General features: G+C 45.0%; 1 protein-coding gene across 1 annotated transcript; it reads left to right on the top strand.

Moving 5' to 3' along the window:
* Window positions 1–6,870: 6,870 nt before the first annotated feature.
* Window positions 6,871–22,043, top strand: bloc1s5 (biogenesis of lysosomal organelles complex-1, subunit 5, muted). Its single transcript, XM_067981964.1, has 5 exons — window positions 6,871–6,980; window positions 7,676–7,758; window positions 13,023–13,152; window positions 17,046–17,104; window positions 21,457–22,043. The coding sequence occupies exons 1-5, from the start codon at window positions 6,962–6,964 to the stop codon at window positions 21,628–21,630; spliced, it is 465 nt and encodes a 154-aa protein (XP_067838065.1). The 5' UTR covers window positions 6,871–6,961; the 3' UTR covers window positions 21,631–22,043.
* The last annotated feature ends 392 nt before the right edge of the window (window positions 22,044–22,435 follow it).

Here is a 22,435-nt window from a genome sequence, read left to right on the forward strand (position 1 = left end):
AGGGGAAGGTGTATTAGGTGGTGGGATCGCGCTGGAGGTGGTGGAAATGGCGGAGGATGATGCGTTGAATATGGAGGCTGGTGGGTTGGAAGGTGAGAACAAGGGGGACCCTATCATGGTTCTGGTAGGGAGGGGAAGAGGTGAGGGCAGAAGTGCGGGAAATAAGATGGACACAGTCGAGGGCTACAGTAGATGGGAATCCTCGGTTGAGGAAAAAGGAAGACATATTGGAAGCACTGGTGTGGGAGGTGGCATCGTCAGAACAGATGTGATGGAGTCGGAGAAACTGGGAGAAGGGAATAGAGTCCTTACAGGAAGTGGGGTGGGAGGAAGTGTAATCAAGGTAGCTGTAGGAGTCGGTGGGCTTATAATAGATATTGTTTGACAGCCTATTCCCAGAAATGGAGATAGAGAAGTCGAGGAAGGGAAAGGAAGAGTCAGAGATGGACCGTGTGAAGGCGAGGGAAGGATAGAAATTGGAAGCAAAGTTCATGAAATTTTCCAGTTCGGAGTGAGAGCAGGAAATGGCACCGATACAGTCATCAATATACCGGAAAAAGAGGTGAGGGAGGGGACCTGAGTAGGACTGGAACAAAGAATGTTCCACGTATCCCACAAAAAGGCAGGCATTGCTGGGACCCATACGGGTTCCCATAGCAACACCTTTTATTTGGAGGAAGTGAGTGGAGTCAAAGGAGAAGTTGTTCAACGTAAGAACAAGTTCAGCCAGGCGGAGGAGGGTGGTGATGGATGGGCCTCTCTGTTCATGGCTGTCCTGGTGGGGGATGGAGGTGTGGAGGGACTGGACGTCCATGGTGAAAAGGAGACCGTTAGGGCCGGGGAACTGGAAACTGTTAAAGTGGCGGAGGGCGTGGGATGTAGGTCGGAAGAGACTGGACCAGGGGAGAAAAAAATAGAGTCAAGATAGGAGGAACTAAGTTCCGTGGGGCAAGAACAGGCTGAAACGATGGGTCTCCCGGGGCAGCCCTGTTTGTGGATCTTGGGAAGGAGGTAGAAGCGGGCTGTGTGGGGTTGGGGGACTATCAGGTTGGAGGCCGTGGGGGGAAGATCTCCTTTCCTCTTTGTTCTTTCCTCTCCCCACCTTCTTTTCCCTGCCTCTGTACTTGCTTGAAAACTGTTAAATCTCTTTAGCACCTTCCAGTTCTGATGAAAGGTCATCGACCTGAAACATTAACTCTGTTCCTCTCTCCACAGGTGATCCCTGACCTGCTGAGTGTTTCCAGCATTTTCTGTTTTTATTTTAGCTACTAGAATTACCCTTCTTTAATTACCTTTTCAAAAGTAAGTATAGAAAGTAGAAAAGTCACCTGGTCCGGATGGGATACATCCTTGGTTGCTGAGGGAAATAAGGATGGAAATTGAGGAGGTGCTGGCCGCAATCTTTCAATCCTCCTTAGATACGGAGAAACGGTGCCAGAGGACTGGAGGATTGCAAATGTTGCACCCCTGTTCAAAAAAGGGGAGAAGGCCAGTCAGTCGGTGGTGGGGAAACTTTTAGAGACAATAATCTAGGACAAAATTAATTGTCACTTGGGAAAATATGGGTTAGTAAATGAAAGCCAGTATGGATTTGTTAAAGGCAAATCGTGTTTGACTAACTTGATTGAGTTCTTTGATGAAGTAACGGAGAGGGTTGGCGAGGGTAGTACGGTTGTTGATGTGTATGTGGACTTGCAAAAGGCATTTGATGAAGTACCACATAATAGACTTGTTCGCAAAATTGAAGCCGATGGGATTAAAGGGACAGTAACAGTGAAATTGGCTAAGAGTCAGAAAGCAGAGAGTAGTGGTGAGCGGTTATTTCTCAGACTGGAGGGAGGTATACAGTGGTGTTCCCCAGGGGTTGGTATTATTTCCACTGCTCTTTTTGACCTGGACTTGGGTATAGAGAATATAATTTCAAGGTGTGCAGATGACACGAAACTCGGAAATGTAGTAAACAATGTGGAGGATAGTAACAGACTTCAGGACATAGACAGACTGGTGAAATGGGCAGACACATGGCAGATGAAATTTATGGCAGAGAAGTGTGAAGTGATACATTTGGTAAGAAGATTGAGGAGAGGCAATATAAACTAAATGGTACAGTTTTAAACAGGGTGCAGGAACAGAGAGACCTGGGGGTGCACATACACAAATCTTTGAAGGTGGTAGGACAAGTTGAGAAGGCTGTTAAAAAAGCATCTGGGATCCTGGGCTTTATTAATAGAGGCATAGAGTACAAAAGCAAGGAAGTTATGCTAAACCTTTATAAAACACTGGTTAGGCCTCAGCTGGAGTATTGTGTTCAATTCTGGGCACCACACTTTAGGAAGGATGTCAAGGCCTTAGAGAGGGTGCAGAAGAGATTTACTAGAATGGTTCCAGAGATGAGAGACTTCAGTTACGTGGAGAGACTGGAGAAGCTGGGGTTATTCTCCTTAGAGCAAAGAAGGTTAAGGGGAGAATTAATGGAGGTGTTCAAAATCATGAACAGTTTTGGTACAGTAAATAAGGAGAAACTGTTTCCAGTGGCAGAAGGGTCAGTAACCAGAGGACACAGATTTATGGTAATTGGTAAAAGAACCAGAGGCAAGATGAGGAAAAAAATGTTTACACAGCGAGTTGTTATGATCTGGAATGCACTGCCTGAAAGGGTGGTGGAAGCAGACTCAATAGTAACTTTCAAAAGGGAATTCGATAAATACTTGAAGGGGAAAAATTTGCAGGGCTATGGGGAAAGAGCAGGGGGATGGGACTCCTTCTGTGCACCAGAGCATGATCCGTTAGTGTAGATACTGGTACTGATGTGGATTCAATCAGAGGAGGGAGGGAGAAGAACACCTGTAAAGAAAGTGCTGGCCATTGGAAAAGTCACAACATTTTGGTATCCCACTCGAATCAGCAGCAAGACGACCGTTAGCAACCCTCGTACTAATCCTATCCCACAGTTTCAGGGTCCATGAGAAGGTGTGGAGAGGGGAATTGAGTCTGTGATCCTCTTTTCCCCCTTCTCATTCCATTTACCGTTGCAATTTGTCCATCTTTCTCTTATGGCGCATGATCAGTGCCAAGTGCAATCTGCAAAAGACTCACCACAAAACGATAAAGAAAGGACTTGCATTTCATGACCTCAGGACGTCCCAAAGCGCTTTACAGCCAATGAAGTGCTTTTTGAAGTGTAGTCACTGTTGTAATGTAGGAAACACGGCAGCCAATTTGCACACATCAAGCTCCCACAAACAGCAATGTGATAATGGCCAGACGATCTGTTTACATGGTGTTGAATGAGGGATAAATATTGGCCAGGACACCAGGAGAACTCCCCTGCCCTTCTTCGAATAGTTCTGTGGGATTTAGTTACATCCACCGGAGAGGGCCTCAGTTTAACGTCTCATCTGAAAGACAGCACCTCTGACAGTGCAGCACCCCCTCAGTACTGCACTGAAGTGTCAGCCTGGATTATGTGCCCAGTCTCTGGAGTGGGACTTGAACCCACTACCCTCTGACTCAGAGGGGAGAGTGCTACCAACGAGCCATAGATGATCAACTAAACTTAATTATAAATGCTACACTACAAACATTATAAAGACTCACGATTTTACAGGTCTTTATTAGGTATTCTGTTAATGTATGTAACAACTTTTAATGTAAAGATTTTTTTAAAATTCATTCTCAGGGTGTAGGCACTCTGGTAAGCCCAGCATTTATTGCCCATCCCTAGTTGTCCTTGAGAAGGAGGTGATGGACCTTCTTGAACCACTGCAGTTCTTTGTAGCAGTTTTTGATATAACTGAGTGGTTTGCTAGGCCACATCAGAAGGCAATTAAGAGTCAATCACATTCACATGGGACTGGAGTCACATATAGCACAGACCAAGGAAGGACGGCAGGTTTCCTTCCCTAAAGGACATTAATGAACCAGTTGGGTTTTTATGACAAAATAACAGCTCCTTGGTCACTTTTACTGCTACCCGCTTCTGATTTCCAGATTTTTTAACCTGAATTCCAATTCTCCAACTGCCATGGTGAGATTTGAACATTCTCCAGATTACAAGTCCGGTAACATAACCATTACACTATTATCGCATGAATAACTCTTATTCCATTGCAGACTGGTTTTCAACAATGAATGGCAGAAAATGCAAATACTTTAAACATTACATTTAAATGTTACCCCTTTGTTGGTTTGCTTTTAAAATGGCTGTTTTTGCTGAGCGAGTTGGTCTCTGTGGGCCAGCAGTTGGAGCGATACAATTCGCTTCAGTGATCCTGGGCTGGGGAGGGGAAAGTCTGCCAGGGTTCCCTCTCTGTCAGCGCTGCTGGAAAGTCAGGTGGACATCAGGTGGGCGGGCCATAGGATTGGGCTCACCAGTGACACCGTTAAAAAGCCTACTGAGACTCACTGCCTGAACACTCATGTGGCCATTTGGGTATCAGAAAACTTGACATCTGAGGAACATAGGAACAGGAGTAGGACATTAAGCCCCTCGAGCCTATTCCATTCAATGAGATCAGAGCTGATCTGTGACCTAACTCCATATACCTGCCTTAGCCCCATATCCCTTAATACTTTTGGTTAACAAAAATCTATCAATCTCAGAATTAAAATTAACAATTGAGCTAGCATCAACTGCTGTTTGCAGAAGAGAGTTCCAAACTTCTACCATCCTTTGCGTGTAGAAGTGTTTCCTAACTTCACTCCTGAAAGTCCTGCCTCTAATTTTTAGGCTATGTCCCCTAGTCCTAGACTCCCCAATCAGTTCCCCTTAATATCTTGAAAACTTTGATCAAATCACCCCTTAAGCTTCTAAATTCTAGGGAATACAACCGTAGTTTGTGTAATCTTTCCTCGGAATTTAACCCTTGGAGTCCAGGTATCATTCCAGTAAATCTACGCTGCACTCCCTCCAAGGCCAATATGTCCTTCCGAAGGTGCGGTGCCCAGAACTGAACACAGTACTCCAGGTGCAGTCTAACCAGGCCTTTGTATAACTGTAGCATAACTTCTACCCCCTTGTACACTTGTCCTCTAGATATAAAGGCCTCTAATCCTCTGGATATAAATGAGGAATCATATCCCAGCAAGAATCAGTGCCTGCAGGGAAGAAAATTGAAAGGAAAAGGGGGAAGAGAACCAGATTTTAATGTTGTAAAAATGAACTTTTAAAGGAAAAAAATTGCCCTGCACATTATTTTTAAATAAAGAAAAAGCTTGCATTTATATAGCGCCTTTCATGATCTCAGGTCATCCCATATCTATACTTGCCTTAGTGGCGGTGCAACGAAGGTTCACTAGATTGATTCCTGGGATGAGAGGGTTGTCCTATGAGGAGAAATTGAGTAGAATGGGCCTATACTCTCTGGAGTTTAGAAGAATGAGAGGTGATCTCATTGAAACATAAAAGTCTTAGAGGGCTTGAGAGGGTAGATGCTGAGAGGCTGTTTCCCCTGGCGGGAGAGTCTAGAACTAGGGGACATAGCCTCAGGATAAGAGGTCGGCCATTTTGGACTGAGATGAGAAAAAATTTCTTCACTGAAGGCTGTGAATCTTTGGAATTCTCTACTCCAGAGGACTGCGGATGCTCGGTTGTTGAGTATATTCAAGACTGAGATCTATAGATTTTTGGACTCTAAGGGAATCAAGGGATATTGGGATTGGGCGGGAAAGTGGAGTTGAGGTAGAAGATCAGCCATGATCTGATTGAATGGCGGAGCAGGCTCGAGGTTGCCATATGGCCTACTCCTGCTCCTATTTCTTATGTTCGAAGCGCTTTACAGCCAATGAAGTGCTTTTGAAGTGTGGTCACTGTTGTAATGTAGGAAATGCAGCAGCCAATTTGCACACAGCAAGGTCCCACAAACAGCAATGTGATAATGACCAGTTAATCTGTTCTAGTGCTGTTGGTTGAGGGATAAATATTGACCAGGGCAAGCAACTGGGTATCTCCTTTTAAAGATTTAAAGATTGGGGAAATTAACAGCACAAGAACCGTGAAAGAAGTATAAATTAGAGTGAGTGAATTCAATGTCAGATCAGGTACAGAAAAAGAAATAAAGAGGACAGAGAGATTGGATTAAGAGAGAAAAAAAGAGGCAGAAATGAAAAGTAAAACTTTTTTTTGATTTAAAATTTTACATTTTAAAATCTCCAACAATCAAAACCTGAAGGAATGAGACTCCACACTTGTAATAGTTAATTTTCAGTATCAGAGAGGTTGACTGGCAGTAATTAACACTTATCACGTCGTTAAAAAGGGCATTTAGGCTGAAACGGACAAGATTTAACTTTCTGCCGTGAGTTTAGTTCGTATCTACCGCGCAAATACAGCAACTTCACGCCGTTCAATGCGTTTCAATGGTGAGGCAGACAGCGAGATGCTGTCTTCGCCAAGCTAATGGCGCGACTCCGACAGCAACTTTTGGATATCCCCGTCTGACCGCGGATCTGCCCCTCGCCATTAGCCTCACTGTTATTTTGCCAGCCAGCTGTGCCCAGGTGTGTTTGGGAATGTTCCTCCCCTGAGCTGTGGGGGGTCAAAAAGGTCATGGGAAGGTCAGGGGCCGCACTATCGCCCCCTGGTGGGCGCGGCCCCTCACTGGCCCTTCCGCTCACATCCAATCACAGCGCTTCTTCTTGTCAACAGCCCGAACAGCCAATCAGTGAATCCCTCACATAACCGGCCTCTCCGCCAATCGGCTTTGGAAGAAACCATTGCCTTTTTCATAATAGGGGGGGGGGAGTCAGTGTTTAATCAGCAGTTTGAAATATCGAAATAAACCCGAAAAGGACACAAGCCGTGAGTTCCAACCGTCCAGTGACCGGGTGTTAAACCCCGCTCAGGGCCTGTGGATGACGGACAGGCCCCTCCCCGGATGCTGCAGTGGGCGTCTCTCCCCCCCCCCCGGGTTGGTGCAGGTGGTTCCAGGAACTGATCAGCTGACAGGAGAGAGCGCGGGAGATGGAGAGAACCCGGAGAGGTCAGAGGGTGTCCGGGGTCAGAGGGCGGGCTCAGGGGTGTCCGGGGGTCAGAGGGTGTCCGGGGTCTGAGGGCCGGGGGGGGGTCACCGGACTTTACAGATGTGTCTTTGAAATTCATTTCCCCCACCCCCCCAGTGTCTTCCCACCCCCCCCAGTGTCTTTCCCCCCCCCACCCCCCCAGTGTCTTTCCCCCCCCCACCCCCCCAGTGTCTTCCCACCCCCCCCCCAGTGTCTTCCCCCCCCACCCCCCCCCAGTGTCTTTCCCCCCCCACCCCCCCCAGTGTCTTCCCCCCCCCCACCCCCCCCCCAGTGTCTTTCCCCCCCCACCCCACCCCCCCAGTGTCTTTCCCCCCCCACCCCCCCAGTGTCTTTCCCCCCCCACCCCCCCCAGTGTCTTTCCCCCCCCACCCCCCCAGTGTCTTTCCCCCCCCCACCCCCCCCAGTGTCTTTCCCCCCCCCACCCCCCCCCAGTGTCTTTCCCCCCCCACCCCCCCCAGTGTCTTTCCCCCCCCACCCCCCCCCAGTGTCTTTCCCCCCCCACCCCCCCCCAGTGTCTTCCCCCCCCCCCCCCCAGTGTCTTTCCCCCCCCACCCCCCCCCAGTGTCTTCCCCCCCCCCCCCCAGTGTCTTTCCCCCCCCCAGTGTGTCACTGTATGAACAGTCCGAATTTGCTAAAACTCTTCTTGTATTTGCAGACTTGAGTGAGATTCACTCCAGGCTTTTTGATCATCGGCCCATCATCCAGGCTGACATTCGCTATTTTGTTAAAGAGTTTGAGGTCAGTATTTTTACAGGAAGGGTGGGTCAACAGTTAGTGTGTAAAAGTATATACTTTTTTTCTACCTGTTTCCAGACTCCCTCAGTAAATTTCTTGGTGTGTTTTTACACTTCTCTTTTTGTTGCTGACATAAAATTATGCCACTGATGTTAACCTGCAGTGCAGCACTTGTTTGCTTTGCTCTAATGTTGGTGCCTCTGCACCTCCCTTTGTATTTTTCACTGCCTATTAGTGCAGTCTGTATTTGGCTGATCCCCGTTGCAATAAGCCCAGCTCCCGGTGACCATCTCACTCTGCGTGCACTTTGCGGGTTAGTTTTGCCAGCCTCCTCCCTGACCCCGTCACCTGTTCGATCCCCTCTCTCACTGCTGGTAGATCAACAATCACCACCTGTTTCTGTATTGCTCTCCCGAATGTTCAGTCTCCTGTGAACAAAGGCTCTTGCCATCCACACTCTCAACATGGATGATCCTGCTACTGTCAGAAACATGACTCATGAGCAGCGATTGCACCCCTCTCTTTTAACAGAAGCCTTCCTGGTTGCCTATACATTCCATCACTTGGCCAAATTGATGATGTGGTTGTGGTGTGCCCTTCATTGCCAAGTCATACCGTACTCCCCTGGCACCTTCTCTTTCAAGTGTATAATTCTCCCATCACTCTTGCCTCTTGTTTAAAATTCTTACTAACTGCCCTTCCATGCCCCATGATGCTTTCTTTACTGAGATTGCCTCCTTTCTCTCTTCCCTCCGTGCCTGCGCTTAGCAACTGTTCATTCTTGGTGATTTCAACTTGCACCTTATCATCCATAGCCCTCACTCCTCCTCCTCCTCTCTCAATTTTATCTTCATAGGAGCTCTTACAATTCTAACCGAGGCCATTCTTTGACCACCACCACTCATGGCTCCATATGCTGACAAGGTTATTTCTGACCTTACCTCTCTTACTATCCCCATCCTTTAATCCCGCTATTCTCACCATTTGCCTGTGAAAAAACTCTCCCCTCGCTCCATCACAAACTTGTTCTCCAACTTCCAACTCATAATACTCTTGTGACACTAGTGAGCTCGAGTCAGCTGTGTTCTTCATGGCATCTCTTTTACTGAAATGTAGAGAAGCAAGAGAGGTAAAAGCAGATTGTTGACATGTGATTTGGAGTTAGGAGCAGATTATGAAAGTGAAGAGAGAACCAGCAAACAGAGAAAGTGGAATGGGGTTCTGGAACATTTCGTCCTCTGCCATCCACTGCAGATCAGCCCAGCCATGGAGAACAAAACTGACTCGAGCTCACCGTCACAATAGATTTGTGCAGTATGGTCCTGTAAAGGACGTGGAAGGAACAATAAAAGGATCTTTACCTCAAGGCAACTTGTTCTGAAAGTAGTCTGAGCACAGTCATCAGCACTAGGCAGGGAGTGCTGTTCTCTGGGGTCCATTCCATCAAACAGGAAATTAGAGATTCATGTAACAAGGGTTCTACAGTAATCATGGGTGACTTTAATCTACATATAGACTGGCCAAACCAAATTTAGCAATAATACTGTGGAGGATGAATTCCTGGAGTGTGTACGAGATGGTTTTTTAAACCAGTATGTTAAGGAGCCAACCAGGGAACAGGCTATCCTAGATTGGGCATTGTGCAATGAGAAGGAGTTAATTAATAATCTTGTTGTGTGGAGTCCTTAGGGAAGAGTGACCATAACATGATAGAATTCTTCATTAAGATGGAAGTGAAGTAGTCTAATCTGAAACTAGGGTCCTAAATCTAAACAAAAGAAACTACAAAGGTTTGAGGAGTGAGTTGACTATGATAGATTGGGAAGCTTCATTAAAAGGCATGACGGTAGATAGGCAATGGCTAACATTTAAGGAACGAGTGCACGAATTGCAACAATTATACATTTCCATCTGGCGCAAAAACACAAAAGGAAAAGCGGCCTAACCATGGCTAACAAAAGAAATTAAGGATAGTATTAGATCCAAAGAGGAGTCATGTAAAGTTGCCAGAAAAAGTAGCAAGCCTGAGGATTGGGAGCAGTTTAGAATTCAGCAAAAAAGGACCAAGAGATTGATTAAGAGGGGAAAAATAGAGTATGAGAGTAAACTTTCAAGGAACATAAAAGTGGACTGTAAAAGCTTCTACAAGTATGTAAAAAGAAAAAGATTAGTGAAGACAAATGTAGGTCCCTTACAGTCAGAAACGGGAGAATTTACAATGGGGAACAAGGAAATGGCAGAGCAATTAAACAAATACTTTGGTTCTGTCTTCACGGAAGAGGACACAAATAACTTCCCAGAAATGCTAGGGAATCAAGGGACTAGTGAGAAGGAGGAATTAAAGGAAATTAATATTAGTAAAAAAATAGTGCTGGAGAAATTAATCAGACTGAAAGCCGATAAATCCCCAGGGCCTGATAATCTGCATCCCAGAGTACTAAAAGAGGTAGCCATGGAAATAGTGGATACATTGGTTGTCATCTTCCAAAATTCCATAGATTATGGAACAGTTCCTGCAGATTGGAGGGTGGCAAATGTAACCCCACTATTTAAAAAAGGAGGGAGAGAAAACAGGGAACTACAGACCGGTTAGCCTAACATCAGTAGTAGGGGAAATGCTAGAGTCCATTATATAGGGTGTGATAACAGGACACTTAGAAAATATCAGCGGGATTAGACAAAGTCAACATGGATTTATGAAAGGGAAATCATGTTTGACAAACCTACTGGAGTTGTTTGAGGATATAACTGGTAGAATAGATAAGGGAGAACCAGTGGATGTGGTTTATTGGGATTTTCAGAAGGCCTTTGATAAAGTCCCACATAAGAGGTTAGTGCAAAATTAAAGCACATGGGATTGGGGGTAATATACTGGCATGGATTGAAAATTGGTTAACAGAGAATAGGAATAAATGGGTCTTTTTTGGGGTGGCAGGCAGTGACTAGTGGGGTACCGCAGGGATCAGTGCTTGGGCCCCAGTTATTCACAATATATATCAATGATTTGGATGAGGGAATTAAATGTAATATTTCCAGGTTTGCTAACTACACAAAACTAAGTGGGATTGTGAGTTGTGAGGAGGATGCAAAGAGGCTTCAACGCGAATTAGACAAGTTGTGTGGGCAAATACATGGCAGATGCAGTATAATGTGGATAAATGTGCAGTTATCCACTTCGGAAGGAAAAACAGAAAGGCAGAGTATTATTTAAATGGTGATAGATTGGGGAATGTTGATGTACAAAGGGACCTGGGTGTCCTTGTACACCAGTCACTGAAAGCAAACATGCAGGTGCAGCAAGCAGTTAGGAAGGCAAATGGTATGTTGGCTTTCATTGCAAGAGGATTTGAGTACAGGAGCAAGGATGTCTTACTGCAGTTATACAGGGCCTTGGTGAGACCACATCTGGAGTATTGTGTGCAGTTTTGGCCTCCTTACCTAAGAAAGGATATACTTGCCATAGAGGGAGTGCAGCAAAGGTTCATCAGACTGATCCCTGGGATGGCAGGACTGTTGTACGAGGAGAGATTGGGTCGACTCAGCCTGTATTCACTCGAGTTTAGAAGAATGAGAGGGGATCTAATTGAAAGATATAAAATTCTGACAGGACTAGACAGACTGGATGCAGGGAGGATGTTTCCTCTGGCTGGGGGGGGGGGTCCAGAACGAGGGGTCACAGTCTCAGGATACGGGGTAGGACATTTAGGACTGAGATGAGGAGAAATTTCTTCACTCAGAGGGTGGTGAACCTGTGGAATTCACTACCACAGAAGGCTGTGGAGGCCAAGTCACTGAATATATTTAAGAAGGAGCTAGATAGATTGTATGGGGAGAGAGCGGGAATATGGTATTGAGATAGAGAATCAGCCATGATCATAATTGAATGGCGGAGCAGGCTCGAAGGGCCAAATGGCCTACTCCTATTTTCTATGTTTCTATTTAATTGGTATTCACTCAAATTTAAAGAATACATTCAGGGCTGCACCCAAGAGACTTAAAAGCTTCCCCCAGTGACCCACTGGGCCAGTGCGTCTCTTAATGTACTAAACCATACAGACCAACATGTCCCAGGTTCGATTCCAGGTCTGTGCCAAGTTAGGGGCAATAATTAGGATGCAAAACTTGGCAGTCGATCTTTGGTGAGGGAAGGGTAAATGCAGCCAGGGTTTGTTCTCCCTGATTGCTATCCAGCATCTTCACCTGGAAATTCTGTATGTGTCATTGTTTTGAGAGGACAGGGTCTGACTTGCCTGTGATGCCCTCTATGGTGGAATAGCCTTCCAACAGTTGCTGTTTACACGTACACACGAATGAAGATCATGTAGGCGCATTACCAGCAAGTGACTGGTGAACTCAGCAAGAATGAGCTTCAGAAGGAAAGAAATTTTTGGGAGGGAAAAGGAGAAAGACCTAAAATGCTATTTTTCAGTAAGAAATTGTCCGAAAAAGTAAAGAATTAGATGGAACCTAAGAGGTAAGTACTTACAACTGAAAGCACTCAGTGCTGAAGCAGGTTTTCCTCTGTAAATACAACCGTGGATCCAGATACTAAAGATGTGAATTTTTAAAAAATTACCTTAAATTGTATTCACCTTGGCTTCTAAAGAGTTCTCAGATGGTGGGGTGGGGAGAGAAAGTGAAGAGTTCTAATAGCTTATGCACTTCGCCATTTGATTGTCAGTCAGAAGGCTTCAGAGTTGGGGTCATGGAGCTGCCCATCACTCGGGTGGGTGAGTGTGACCGTTCTGGCCTAGTTAACGATCAGATGACCATCCAGATGGTATGGGATTGTCTTGCTCCTCAGTCAGCTCCTGCTTGATCACAGTCTGCTGAAGGTTTTGCGGTCAAGATCATCATGTACTTCAGAAAATACCAGATTCGCGACGAGTAAAATTTGTTTTTATTTCCAAATCACCTGTGTCGACCCTTTTTCTTGAGGGTGGGGGGGGTGCATGAGGTGTTTCGTGAAGGATGAACAATAATTGATTTTGGCCACAGATTACCCCAGTCATTTATGAACGGCAGAGTATGGTTACAATCATTTTGGTCTTCAGAAACCTTATTTTTTAGTCCTAATGGTTCTACTTTATATTCCCTTTGTGCTATGATGGTGTTTCACACGCTTTTCCAGTCCCTGTGCATTCCAGTATCGATTGCAACCTGTCTTTGTTGTGTTTGTTGCACAAATACCTCCTGTGTGAGATTGCTTGCTTTTTAGAACATATCAAAATACGTTTACATCTATCGGGTTTTTTTTATATAAAAAGGAGAAACGTGGATTTCGAGAGAAAAGAGGGCTGGAAAATGTGAGCAATATGATAGTGGAGCTCAGCGAACAGACCCTTCCTACGACCCACGAGGCGATGAGCGGCAACATTCCAAGTGTTCTCGCCAGGCGTAAGTTTACAGATTTTAACGGGGTATATAAAATGTACAGAAACTTAAACATCATGAGGGGTTATGATAGGGTAAATAGGGAGAAACTGTTACCACGTTGCAGGAGGGTCGGTGACCAGCAGACACAGATTTAAGGGGCGAAGAGGAGAATTTTTTTTTTAAGCAGCACGTTATGATGATCTGGAATGCACTGCCTGAAAGGGTGGTGGAAGCAGATTCCATAATAGCTTTCAAAAAGGGAATTGGATAAATACTTGAAAAGGAAAAATTACAGAGCTATGGGGAAATAGCCAGCACAGGAACCATGGGCCAAATGGCCTCTTTTTCTGTGCTGTGTGATTCTATGATCATCTACCCAGCACACTGAATTTGGGGGGGGGGGGGAGGAAGGAACTTTAATCCCATCTGTTGAGCTGGGTTTGAACTCCGATTCCAGAGGTAGAAAGGGGGTAAAAGGTCTAATCCACTGGATCGTCCAGTCCCCTTCAGTGAGCTTTATCACACTCTGACTTTCCCACTTACTTTGTAAGAGATGAACTCCTTGATGTAAAACTTCACTGGGACTAGCTGAAGGTCTGGAGCACAAACTCTCCTCAGCAGCGATATTCACTTAGCTGCTCCTTTGCCGTTCCCATCCGTGAATGTCTTGTTTGAACAGCGTACAGCTAAAAAGCGAAATGCTGCAAAGGTGACCAGACTGGGTGTCGCTGGAGAGATTAACTGTGTGAATGTTTTACCAGTACATCCGTTCTGCTGCTAACATGCTCCAATAAATAAGGTCTGCGCTCTGCTCTCTCCGATGCATTGAGCGGGCTCTACAGAATGCAACGGTTCGCCTGATTTAGCGTCCAGTCAATTGGAATTGCCCTCTTTTTCTCTTCTTCCTTTCCCCACCCCCCCACCCCCCCCCCCCCCCCAAACTTGGGCATCTCCATTGATAGTTTGAGCTGCCTCTGGGCAATGCCATTCGACTCTCCGTGGAGGGATTTCCTGCACAGCCTCTATTCTTGCCTTTTGCCAGGATATTTCCCGTCAGTAGGTTACACCATGCGTCTGGAGTCGAGGCTGTGTGTTTGGGTATTGTTCCCAGCACCGCCACGGGCCAGGGGCGGAGACGTAATGCGTGGTACTGTGTATCCGCAACGCTGTCGCCGCATGCCCGATGTGCGGGGACAGCAAGACCGTACTCCACGTGGGTATGCAGCGACAGGCTGCCGTCCCTGTTCTCTTACTCCTGGGGGCAGCTTCTCAACGTTTGGCTGCACTTCTTGCCAATGTTTTCATGTTCAATCACCCAGTGCAGAAGCTGAGCAGATCAGTGAACTTCTGTTTGGATCCACTCCTAGGCATGGTTAAATTGGTCATTCATGATGATGGAGGCCCCACAGCAGCAGGCTGCATCTTCCCATACCCCTCTGCATTCTCCTCTTATCCTCCCCTTACCCTTTGTCTTGCCATTTCCCTCTCTCCACCGAACTTTCTCTTCCTCCCAGTCGCCTTCCCGTCCTTCCTCTTGATGTATCCTTTGCCATCTCCTTCTACCCCTTCGCTGCCTCCTGCTTCCTTCCTTCTGGTATTTGTTGCTGCACTTTATCCCCTCCTGCTTCATCTTTCTTTTCCCTCAAAATTCCCGTTCCCAGCCAAATGATTCCCATGTTCCCTATCGCTCTCCTCCCTCCCACCGCCTGCCTATAATGCACCACCTTTCACTCATTTCTTCCCCCAGCTGGCTGTTAGCTAGCTGGCTTTATGTGAGTCCATTCAGCAATGGTAAGGCAATGTGCTCACTGGCAAAGTTTTGCTTATTCAGAGTTTAATCCTGCAAATATGTGAAGTGGTTACAAATCAAGCGAACCTGATGCTTGGGGGGAGCCGAGGTATATATCGAGTGTATAGTCCGTGAGCTCGAGTTTCCACGGTCAAATCCAAATACCCGTTACAGTTTGCCACCTATTTTACATCTTTCTGAAGTTCCTCATCAAAATATCCAAATATGGTAAACGACAGACTTGTAACTGCAGTGATTAATGGGTGATCTCCAGTACTTCAATTGATTGAAGTTTCTGAGGATGATCCCCCTTAACTTGTTCTTCCCAATGTCGCCCGAGCACCCTTCAATTAAGGCTAGTGCCTAATGGTACCGTGTGTGCTTTCTCTATCAGAGTCTCGAGCATTATAAGCAGAGGCCCACTCAAGTATTTCAGTAGAAAAAGCAAGTGCGTGCGATTCTCTGCTGTTCTTTAAACAACATACGGACCCTGATCTACCCATCTTTCCGAATAACCCCATCAGCCCTTCAGTGTCAGGTACTGAGCAAAAAAATGGTGGATGATTTTTTTTCCCAAAGCATTTTGAGTGTTTTTTTTAGGGAAAAGAGCACCCTGCAGAAGGTGTGACATCTCTTAACAATTGAAACTCCAATACAACACTATCATAAGAGCATAAGAAATAGGTGTAGGCCGTACGGCCCCTCGAGCCTGTTCCGCCGTTCAATAAGATTGTGGCTGATCTTCGACCTTAACTCCACTTCCCTGCCCGATTCCTATACCCTTTGATTCCCCTAGAGTCCAAAAATCGATCTCAGCCTTGAATATACTCAGCGACTCAGCATCCACAGCCCTCTGGCGTAGAGAATTCCAAATATTTACGACCCTCTGAGTGAAGAAATTCCTCCTCATCTCTGTCCTAAATGTCTGACCCCGTATCCTGAGACTCTGCCCCCTAGTTCTAGACTCTCTAGCCAGGGGAAACATCCTCTCAGCATCTACCCTCTCAAGCCCTCTCAGAATCTTACATGTTTCAATGAGATCACCTCTCATTCTTCTGAACTCCAGAGATTATAGGCCCAATCTACTCAACCTCTCCTCGTCGGACAACCCTCTCATGCCAGGAATCAATCTAGTGAACCTTCGTTGCACCCCCTCTAAGGCAAATATTTCCTTCCTTAGGTAAGGAGACCCTGTCAGCCAAGGGTTACAGAAATGTGGACATTTTTATAATGGGATTTTCCATAGGAGTTTTCAGTGGAATTTGCAAACCACATACCTAACTTAATATATTACTAGTCAGTCTCCTGTGGCATTGTACATGTGTTATGACGTCTTCAGGTGAAGCAGGGTTAAAGAGTGGGGTATGATTTGACCAGGGTTTGCAAATGTAATTCAGTCAGCATTTTAATGTTATACATTCTGTCATTTTTATATAAGACTTTGAATTTATATCAATTATTTACAGTTAAATAGCGAAACTTATCCTAATTTGAAAAGCTGCAAATTAGAGTTGGTTGGGAGTATAGGAGTTTCTCTGTAGTGCAGGCTGAGGAACTGGGTGGTGCAAAACGGATACTATCATGCCACCACCGGCAGGAGAATGTAATTACAATATAAGTTTACATAGGCAGTTTCCATCGTAAATGTAAACATGGCAATTTATAATGAAGGTGCCTGCAGATGTAAGATTTTTAATATAGCTTGGACAGTTTTTTTTTAATGGTATCCTCCTCCTTTTAGAGGGAGGGTGCAACTTGTAATTGCTTGTGCTGGGATTGTTTTTTTACTGTCTCAATGCAAAGCAGTATACAGTTACCCCCACCTGGCACTTGTAAAATGTTAGCTGTGGTGTCGTCCACAGGAGTTCCAACACTCATTGCCTCTGCTTCTGTATGAAGATTGGTCAGTTGGGTGAATTACAGGAGGGCTGCTTTCACCCTCTGCAAGAGTTGGTGTGTAGCCTATGTCGATAAATGGCGGTGTGAAAAATAAACTTGAGCTCTGGTGCGTTTAAATGGCTTTGCAGACTTGTCACTCCTGCTGCACATAAATCTCACTCCTTAACATTTCCCCAACGCTGACTGTTCACAGACTTAGACTTTTGTATTTGGGTTTTGTTTTCAGTGGAAGCTGCAAACCACATTACAAACCGAATCCAGCAGAGGGAGCAGGAGGCAGATCAGGTCAGTGTTAACAGCTTCACGCACTCAAAACGAATCCTTTCCACATCCAAACCTTTGCCTGAATGAGGATGTCGGGGTCCCCAGGCCTGCCGCAGTTAGCAAGGTGCCCCGTTCAGCTTTCACAGCTGCCACTGTTCGGTATTTAATTGCACTACGCAGAATTGCAATCTGAATATATTTGAGTGGTTCTGTTTGTTTTTTGCTGCGCTGTAATTTCTACATTGTGGGATAGAATCCCCAGAGCATTGGTGGGTAGTCGTTTGTCTTTCCACAGTAGCTGTTCAAAAGCCTTGATCACAACTTTAGTATTACAGGCCACTGACCTTCCCTGCTGTTGCAGGAAGGTCTACACAGGCTCGCAGTGGACAAACACCATTGTTGACCTCTACTGGCAAGCTGAACGCTCATGTCAGCTCACGGGGCCCTGGAAACTAGCTCCAGAAGCAACGGGTTTCCATTTGCTTTTGATGAGACGGAAGAGGTTGGGGGCAGGGGAGGAGAGAACGCGCCTTGAGGTAGTACCCAATGTCTCCTGATTTGTAATAGCCAAAGTCAAGCTTGCATTCTGCAGCATCACTGTAGTATCACTCTTCGAACCAGTCATCCGCACACCAAGAATCGCATTGCTGTAATGGAATTTTGATATACATGCAATCCCGTTTCCATTGAAAGAAGACTTGGTTTGTTTACAGACAAGGAACAATCTCACAGCAAGAATGATTTTAACAGTGTGCTCTACTCTTGGGGTAATTCGAAATTTATCAACCTCCCCATACCGAGGGGCGTATACCGGTGATCCAGTCTGCTTATGGCATAGCAAAGGCAATGAAGGAAATTAGAATTGTTTCACCCCTCCAATTAGTTTACATAGAACTCACAGCACAGAAACAGGCCAGTCGGCCCAACTGGTCTATGCCGGTGTTTATGCTCCACACGAGCCTCCTCCCATCATACTTCATCTCACCCTATCGGCATAACCTTCTATTTCTTTCTCTCTCGTGTTTATTTAGCTTCCCCTTAAATGAATCTATGCTATTCGCCTCAACTACTCCACGTGGTAGCCAGTTCCACATTCTAGCCACTCTCTGGGTAAAGGAGTTTCTCCTGAATTCTTTATTGGGTTTAGTAGTGACTGTCTTATATTTATGGCCCCTAGTTATGGACTCCCCCATAAGTGGAAACATTTTCCCTACGAACCCTATTGAAAATTATGAAGGAGTTTGATAGGGTAGACATAGAGAAGATGAAGAAATTGTGTCAGCTTTCACTAATTTTCGCGGTTAGCATGTGTGTGATTTAAGTATATCGTGTTTAAGATGACTTTGGATCGACCTTCTTTCCCTAAACTGTGGCATCTTTCTTGTTTTAAAAAAAAAACTACTTGTGGGTGGGAAAAATAGCTGCCTAGGCCCTAATCTCTGGAATCCCCTCCCTAAACCTCTCCGCCTCTCTCCTTTTAAAACGCTCCTTAAAACCTATCTCTTTGGTCACCTGTCCTAATATCTCCTTATGTGGCTCGGTGTCAAATTTTGTCTGATAACGCTCCATGTGAAGCGCCTTGGGACGTTTTACTATGTTAAAGGTGCTATATAAATGCAAGTTGTTGTTGTCTAGTGCCCTTATACCCATGGCCGCATAGGATACGTGCTGGTACTGGCAAATTTTATAAGTGAAGGTCAATTAAATGTGCACTTTTTTCAGAATTTATTTTCATTGTTAAATGTTCTAATTCAGTGCAGTTTTAAAGTGCATCGTTCGTGGAGATTTTTCACTGCTTTTGATGGGCCATTTGCTTGCCTCAAGTGCACAGATTCTCACTTCAGCCCATTGTTCCATAGATTTTTAACTCAAAGCAATCGGTGTTAATCACTGCAAATAGACCTTGATACCCGGAATCTTGAAAGTCTGAGTGACAGCTTATGGTAAGATCGGTCACGTTGTGGTGTCAGCTGTGGCTCAGTTGCGAGCACTCTCGTCTCAGAGTCAGAATGTTGTGGGTTCAAGTCCCACTCTAAAGACTTGAGCACAAAATCTAGGCTGACACTCCCAGTGCAGTACTGAGGGAGCACTGCACTGTCGGGAGGTGCTGTCTTTCGGATAAGATGTTAAACCGAGGCCCCATCTTCCCTATCGGGTCCCATGTCCTATTTTGAACTGGTGTCCTGGCTAATATCTATCCCTTAACCAACATCACTGAAACAGATTACCTGGTCATTATCAAATTGCTGTTTGTGGGACCTTACTGTGCGCAAAATGGCTGCCGCGTTTCCTACATTACAACAGTGACTGCACTTACTTCATTGGCTGTAAAGCGCTTTGAGGTCGTGAAAGGTGCTATATAAAATGCACGTCTTTCTTTCTTTATTGGTTCTGGACAATTGCTTGAGAAATGAAAAGCAGAAAACTACGCAAAGTGCTGGAAAGGCTCAGTGGGTCAGTCAGCATCTGTGGAGAGAATGGATGAGTTAACGTGGCAGGTGTGGGTCCTTGGTCAGAACTGCAAATGCTAGAAATCTGAAATACAAACAGAAAACGCTGAGAATACCTGTCAGTATCTATAGAGAGAAAAGGTACATTATGATTTGGGTGTGTACACTTCATCAGAACTATCTTTTCTGTACAGATGGTGAATGACCTATGCGTTCCCAGTATTTTTTTTTTCTGTTTTAATGTAGAAAATAGAGAGAAACCGTCTTCTCGGTTGTGGTACCCTGACTGAACTTACAACTAACTTGTTTTACTTTGGAGACGTGTTTTTTTTTAAAAAGCCACCATTTCAGTGCCTTGTCTGTGAGGAAGGAAGCAGTCTCTCTGGATACTCTTGTTCCACCACCTCTCCTCAGAGGTGTCTCCACCAACCCACAACTCACTCTGTCCGTCTAAAATTCGATTCACTAACCTGCTGTGTGTAATTCCAGCAATTTCCAGAGTTTGCAGTTTTCTCTCTACTTTTTATGGTGTCTTGCTGTTTTTTAAAACGAGGAATGTTAACTTCCTTTTCATTTGCATGTTTTTTTTTTAAAGCACCTTTTTTTTTACATCCCTTGCACTTGTAAACAAAATGTGTCATCCATTGATTTCAGTGGTTGAGGAGCCCAGTTTTGTACATGATTTTAGCTGGTAGAATGTGTGCCTCACTATACATAGTCTGCCGAGTAAATAAAGTTGCTTTGTGTGTTCTGTCTAGTTGAGCCCGCTTAGTTATTTAAGCAGCACGGTGTGATCTTAGTTGTGTATGAGTTTTTAACTGTTTCTTTTTATAAAGTTGTGGAGCATTGTGCTGCAGCAGCGACACTGCTGCACGCTACGATTCAGTCCTCAGTGTTGCTGGCAGACGAGCTAACTGTGGCTGTAGAAGGAAGACCAGTAGAAAGATAAAGGGAAGAAACTCAGGAAAAATGAAAAGCACGGAGAGAAATAGAGAAGGCAAACATGGGAAGGAAGAAAGGTGAATTAGAGAGTGCTTTGTTTTAGCTGATTTTTAATGGGTTACTTGGTAAAATGGTAACAACGATTCAGGACATGTTTCACCTTGTACTAGTGACATTCTCGACTGTCTCACTTTAATAATTGTCGATTTAAATTGCACTTATTTTAACCTTTTTGGAGCAATTTTGGTCGTAACAATTGTGTTTCCTAATTGACAGGAAAGTGGAGAGAAGGAAAGAACTTGCATATATATATGGTGCCTTTCACATCCTCCGGCTATCCCAATGAATTACTTTGAAGTGTAGTCACTGTTGTTAAAATGGCACACTTGCTGCTTTTTAAAAATAACCATGGGGTGGGGGGGCGGTGAATTTCCTGGGAACTTCTCCTGCTCCAACACTCTATCTTCAGGGATTCCCCTAAAGTTACAGCGGTGAAGTAGGAGAAGCCCCAAGGAAATTGACCCCCATTGTCTTAATTTGTCTGTGATTTCCTCGTTAAAATTCAGTAACTTCTTGAGCTGAAATCATGTTGGCTTTTTGAGCTGCACCATATGAATTGTACTCCTGAGGTCACTTTTTTTTTTGCAAAACAAAACACAACGTGGTGGTAAAAGAAGTCATTTTACACTTGCGTGTAATAGTGTGAAAAAGATGACACAGGACTCTGCTCTCTTGTGGGGGGAAGGTTTGCTGAAGACCGTCCTTTTAACCCGGTTGACTCAGTTACGTTTGCTACAATGGTAAATGACGGTTGTAGGTTTTACATATCCGACCAGGCGGAGGCCCAATATTAAGGGTGGATTGTTTCTTGCACACAGATGCCAGAAAGGGTATTTGTTCACGAGCCACTGGCCCACATTTGAGAAATGCCTAAACCTGTTTACGTATGGCTGAATACATATTTCCTTTTGTCGCCTAAAGGACGACCGGCTACAAGCCAGCAGAGAGAGGCGCAAGGCCGAATGGGAGGCCTTTGTGGAAGAGCAATGCCGCACAGGTGCTGAGGTGGAGGAAGAACACGCAAAGGCGGCTGAGTGGCTGAAGGAACAGTATGCGTTAATGGAGAAGGACGTGGCAAAGCTCACTATGTTCTGAGTACTCCTGTCACAACCCAGCTCTCGACCCCGTCCTGTTTCCTGACCAAGGCTATGCAAATGTGATGATTGATGGTGGTCAGTGCCTTCTAAAACTGCGGGGCGGGGCGGGGGGGGAGAGAAAAAGCATTAAAATAATTCCATTCTTCAAATAGTTTATGACTGGATTACTGACTTGTGTTCTGATTGCAGCAGCAGTTTCAACAGAGAACATTCCATCAAGATGCAGCAGACTTCTAAATATTTACAAACTATCTGAGCGAAAACTGTTAAGATGATATTTCTATAAAAGCCTTATCGCCACCATCTCAAAAGTGCTTCACAATTATTATTGAAGTGCAGTGACTGTTGATATGTAGGGGGTTAGGAATGATGATTTAAGTCAAAAATTAAAATGAGATTTCTTTTAAAAAACTTGCATTTTAAATAACCGCTTTCAAATCTTTTGCCAACCAAAGTGTTCTGTTAAATTAAACTTTATCCGATTTTCATTTCCGAAACTCAAGTATGTGAGTGAAAATAGGAGCTTAAAGAAGGAGTGCCTGTGTGAAATTATGGCTTATTGTCAAACCACATTCTTGGCAGCGTGTTGAAATTGTGATTAAAGTACTGGAGCAGATGGAATAAATATTTTAGATTAGTTTTGATAACATTGAGCCGCAGCCAAGTTTTTCATCTACCACAGTGTTTTGACAGCTTCATCAATCACTCACTGGTACCCAGAGTACAAACACCACCAGCATAGAGTCACTTGGAGTTTTAGTAGCCCACTATTGTGTAACTCGAGATGAAAGCAAAAGGTTTGG

The sequence above is a fragment of the Heptranchias perlo genome, chromosome 3, assembly GCF_035084215.1.
Source record: "Heptranchias perlo isolate sHepPer1 chromosome 3, sHepPer1.hap1, whole genome shotgun sequence".
In the NCBI taxonomy this organism is placed as follows: domain Eukaryota; kingdom Metazoa; phylum Chordata; class Chondrichthyes; order Hexanchiformes; family Hexanchidae; genus Heptranchias; species Heptranchias perlo.

Excerpts from the sequence above, each read along its gene's own strand:
- bloc1s5 (XM_067981964.1), top strand. Across the intron at positions 7,759-13,022 it reads ATTTTGTTAAAGAGTTTGAG|GAGAAACGTGGATTTCGAGA; the intron begins GTCAGTATTTTT and ends TTATATAAAAAG. Across the intron at positions 17,105-21,456 it reads GGGAGCAGGAGGCAGATCAG|GACGACCGGCTACAAGCCAG; the intron begins GTCAGTGTTAAC and ends TGTCGCCTAAAG.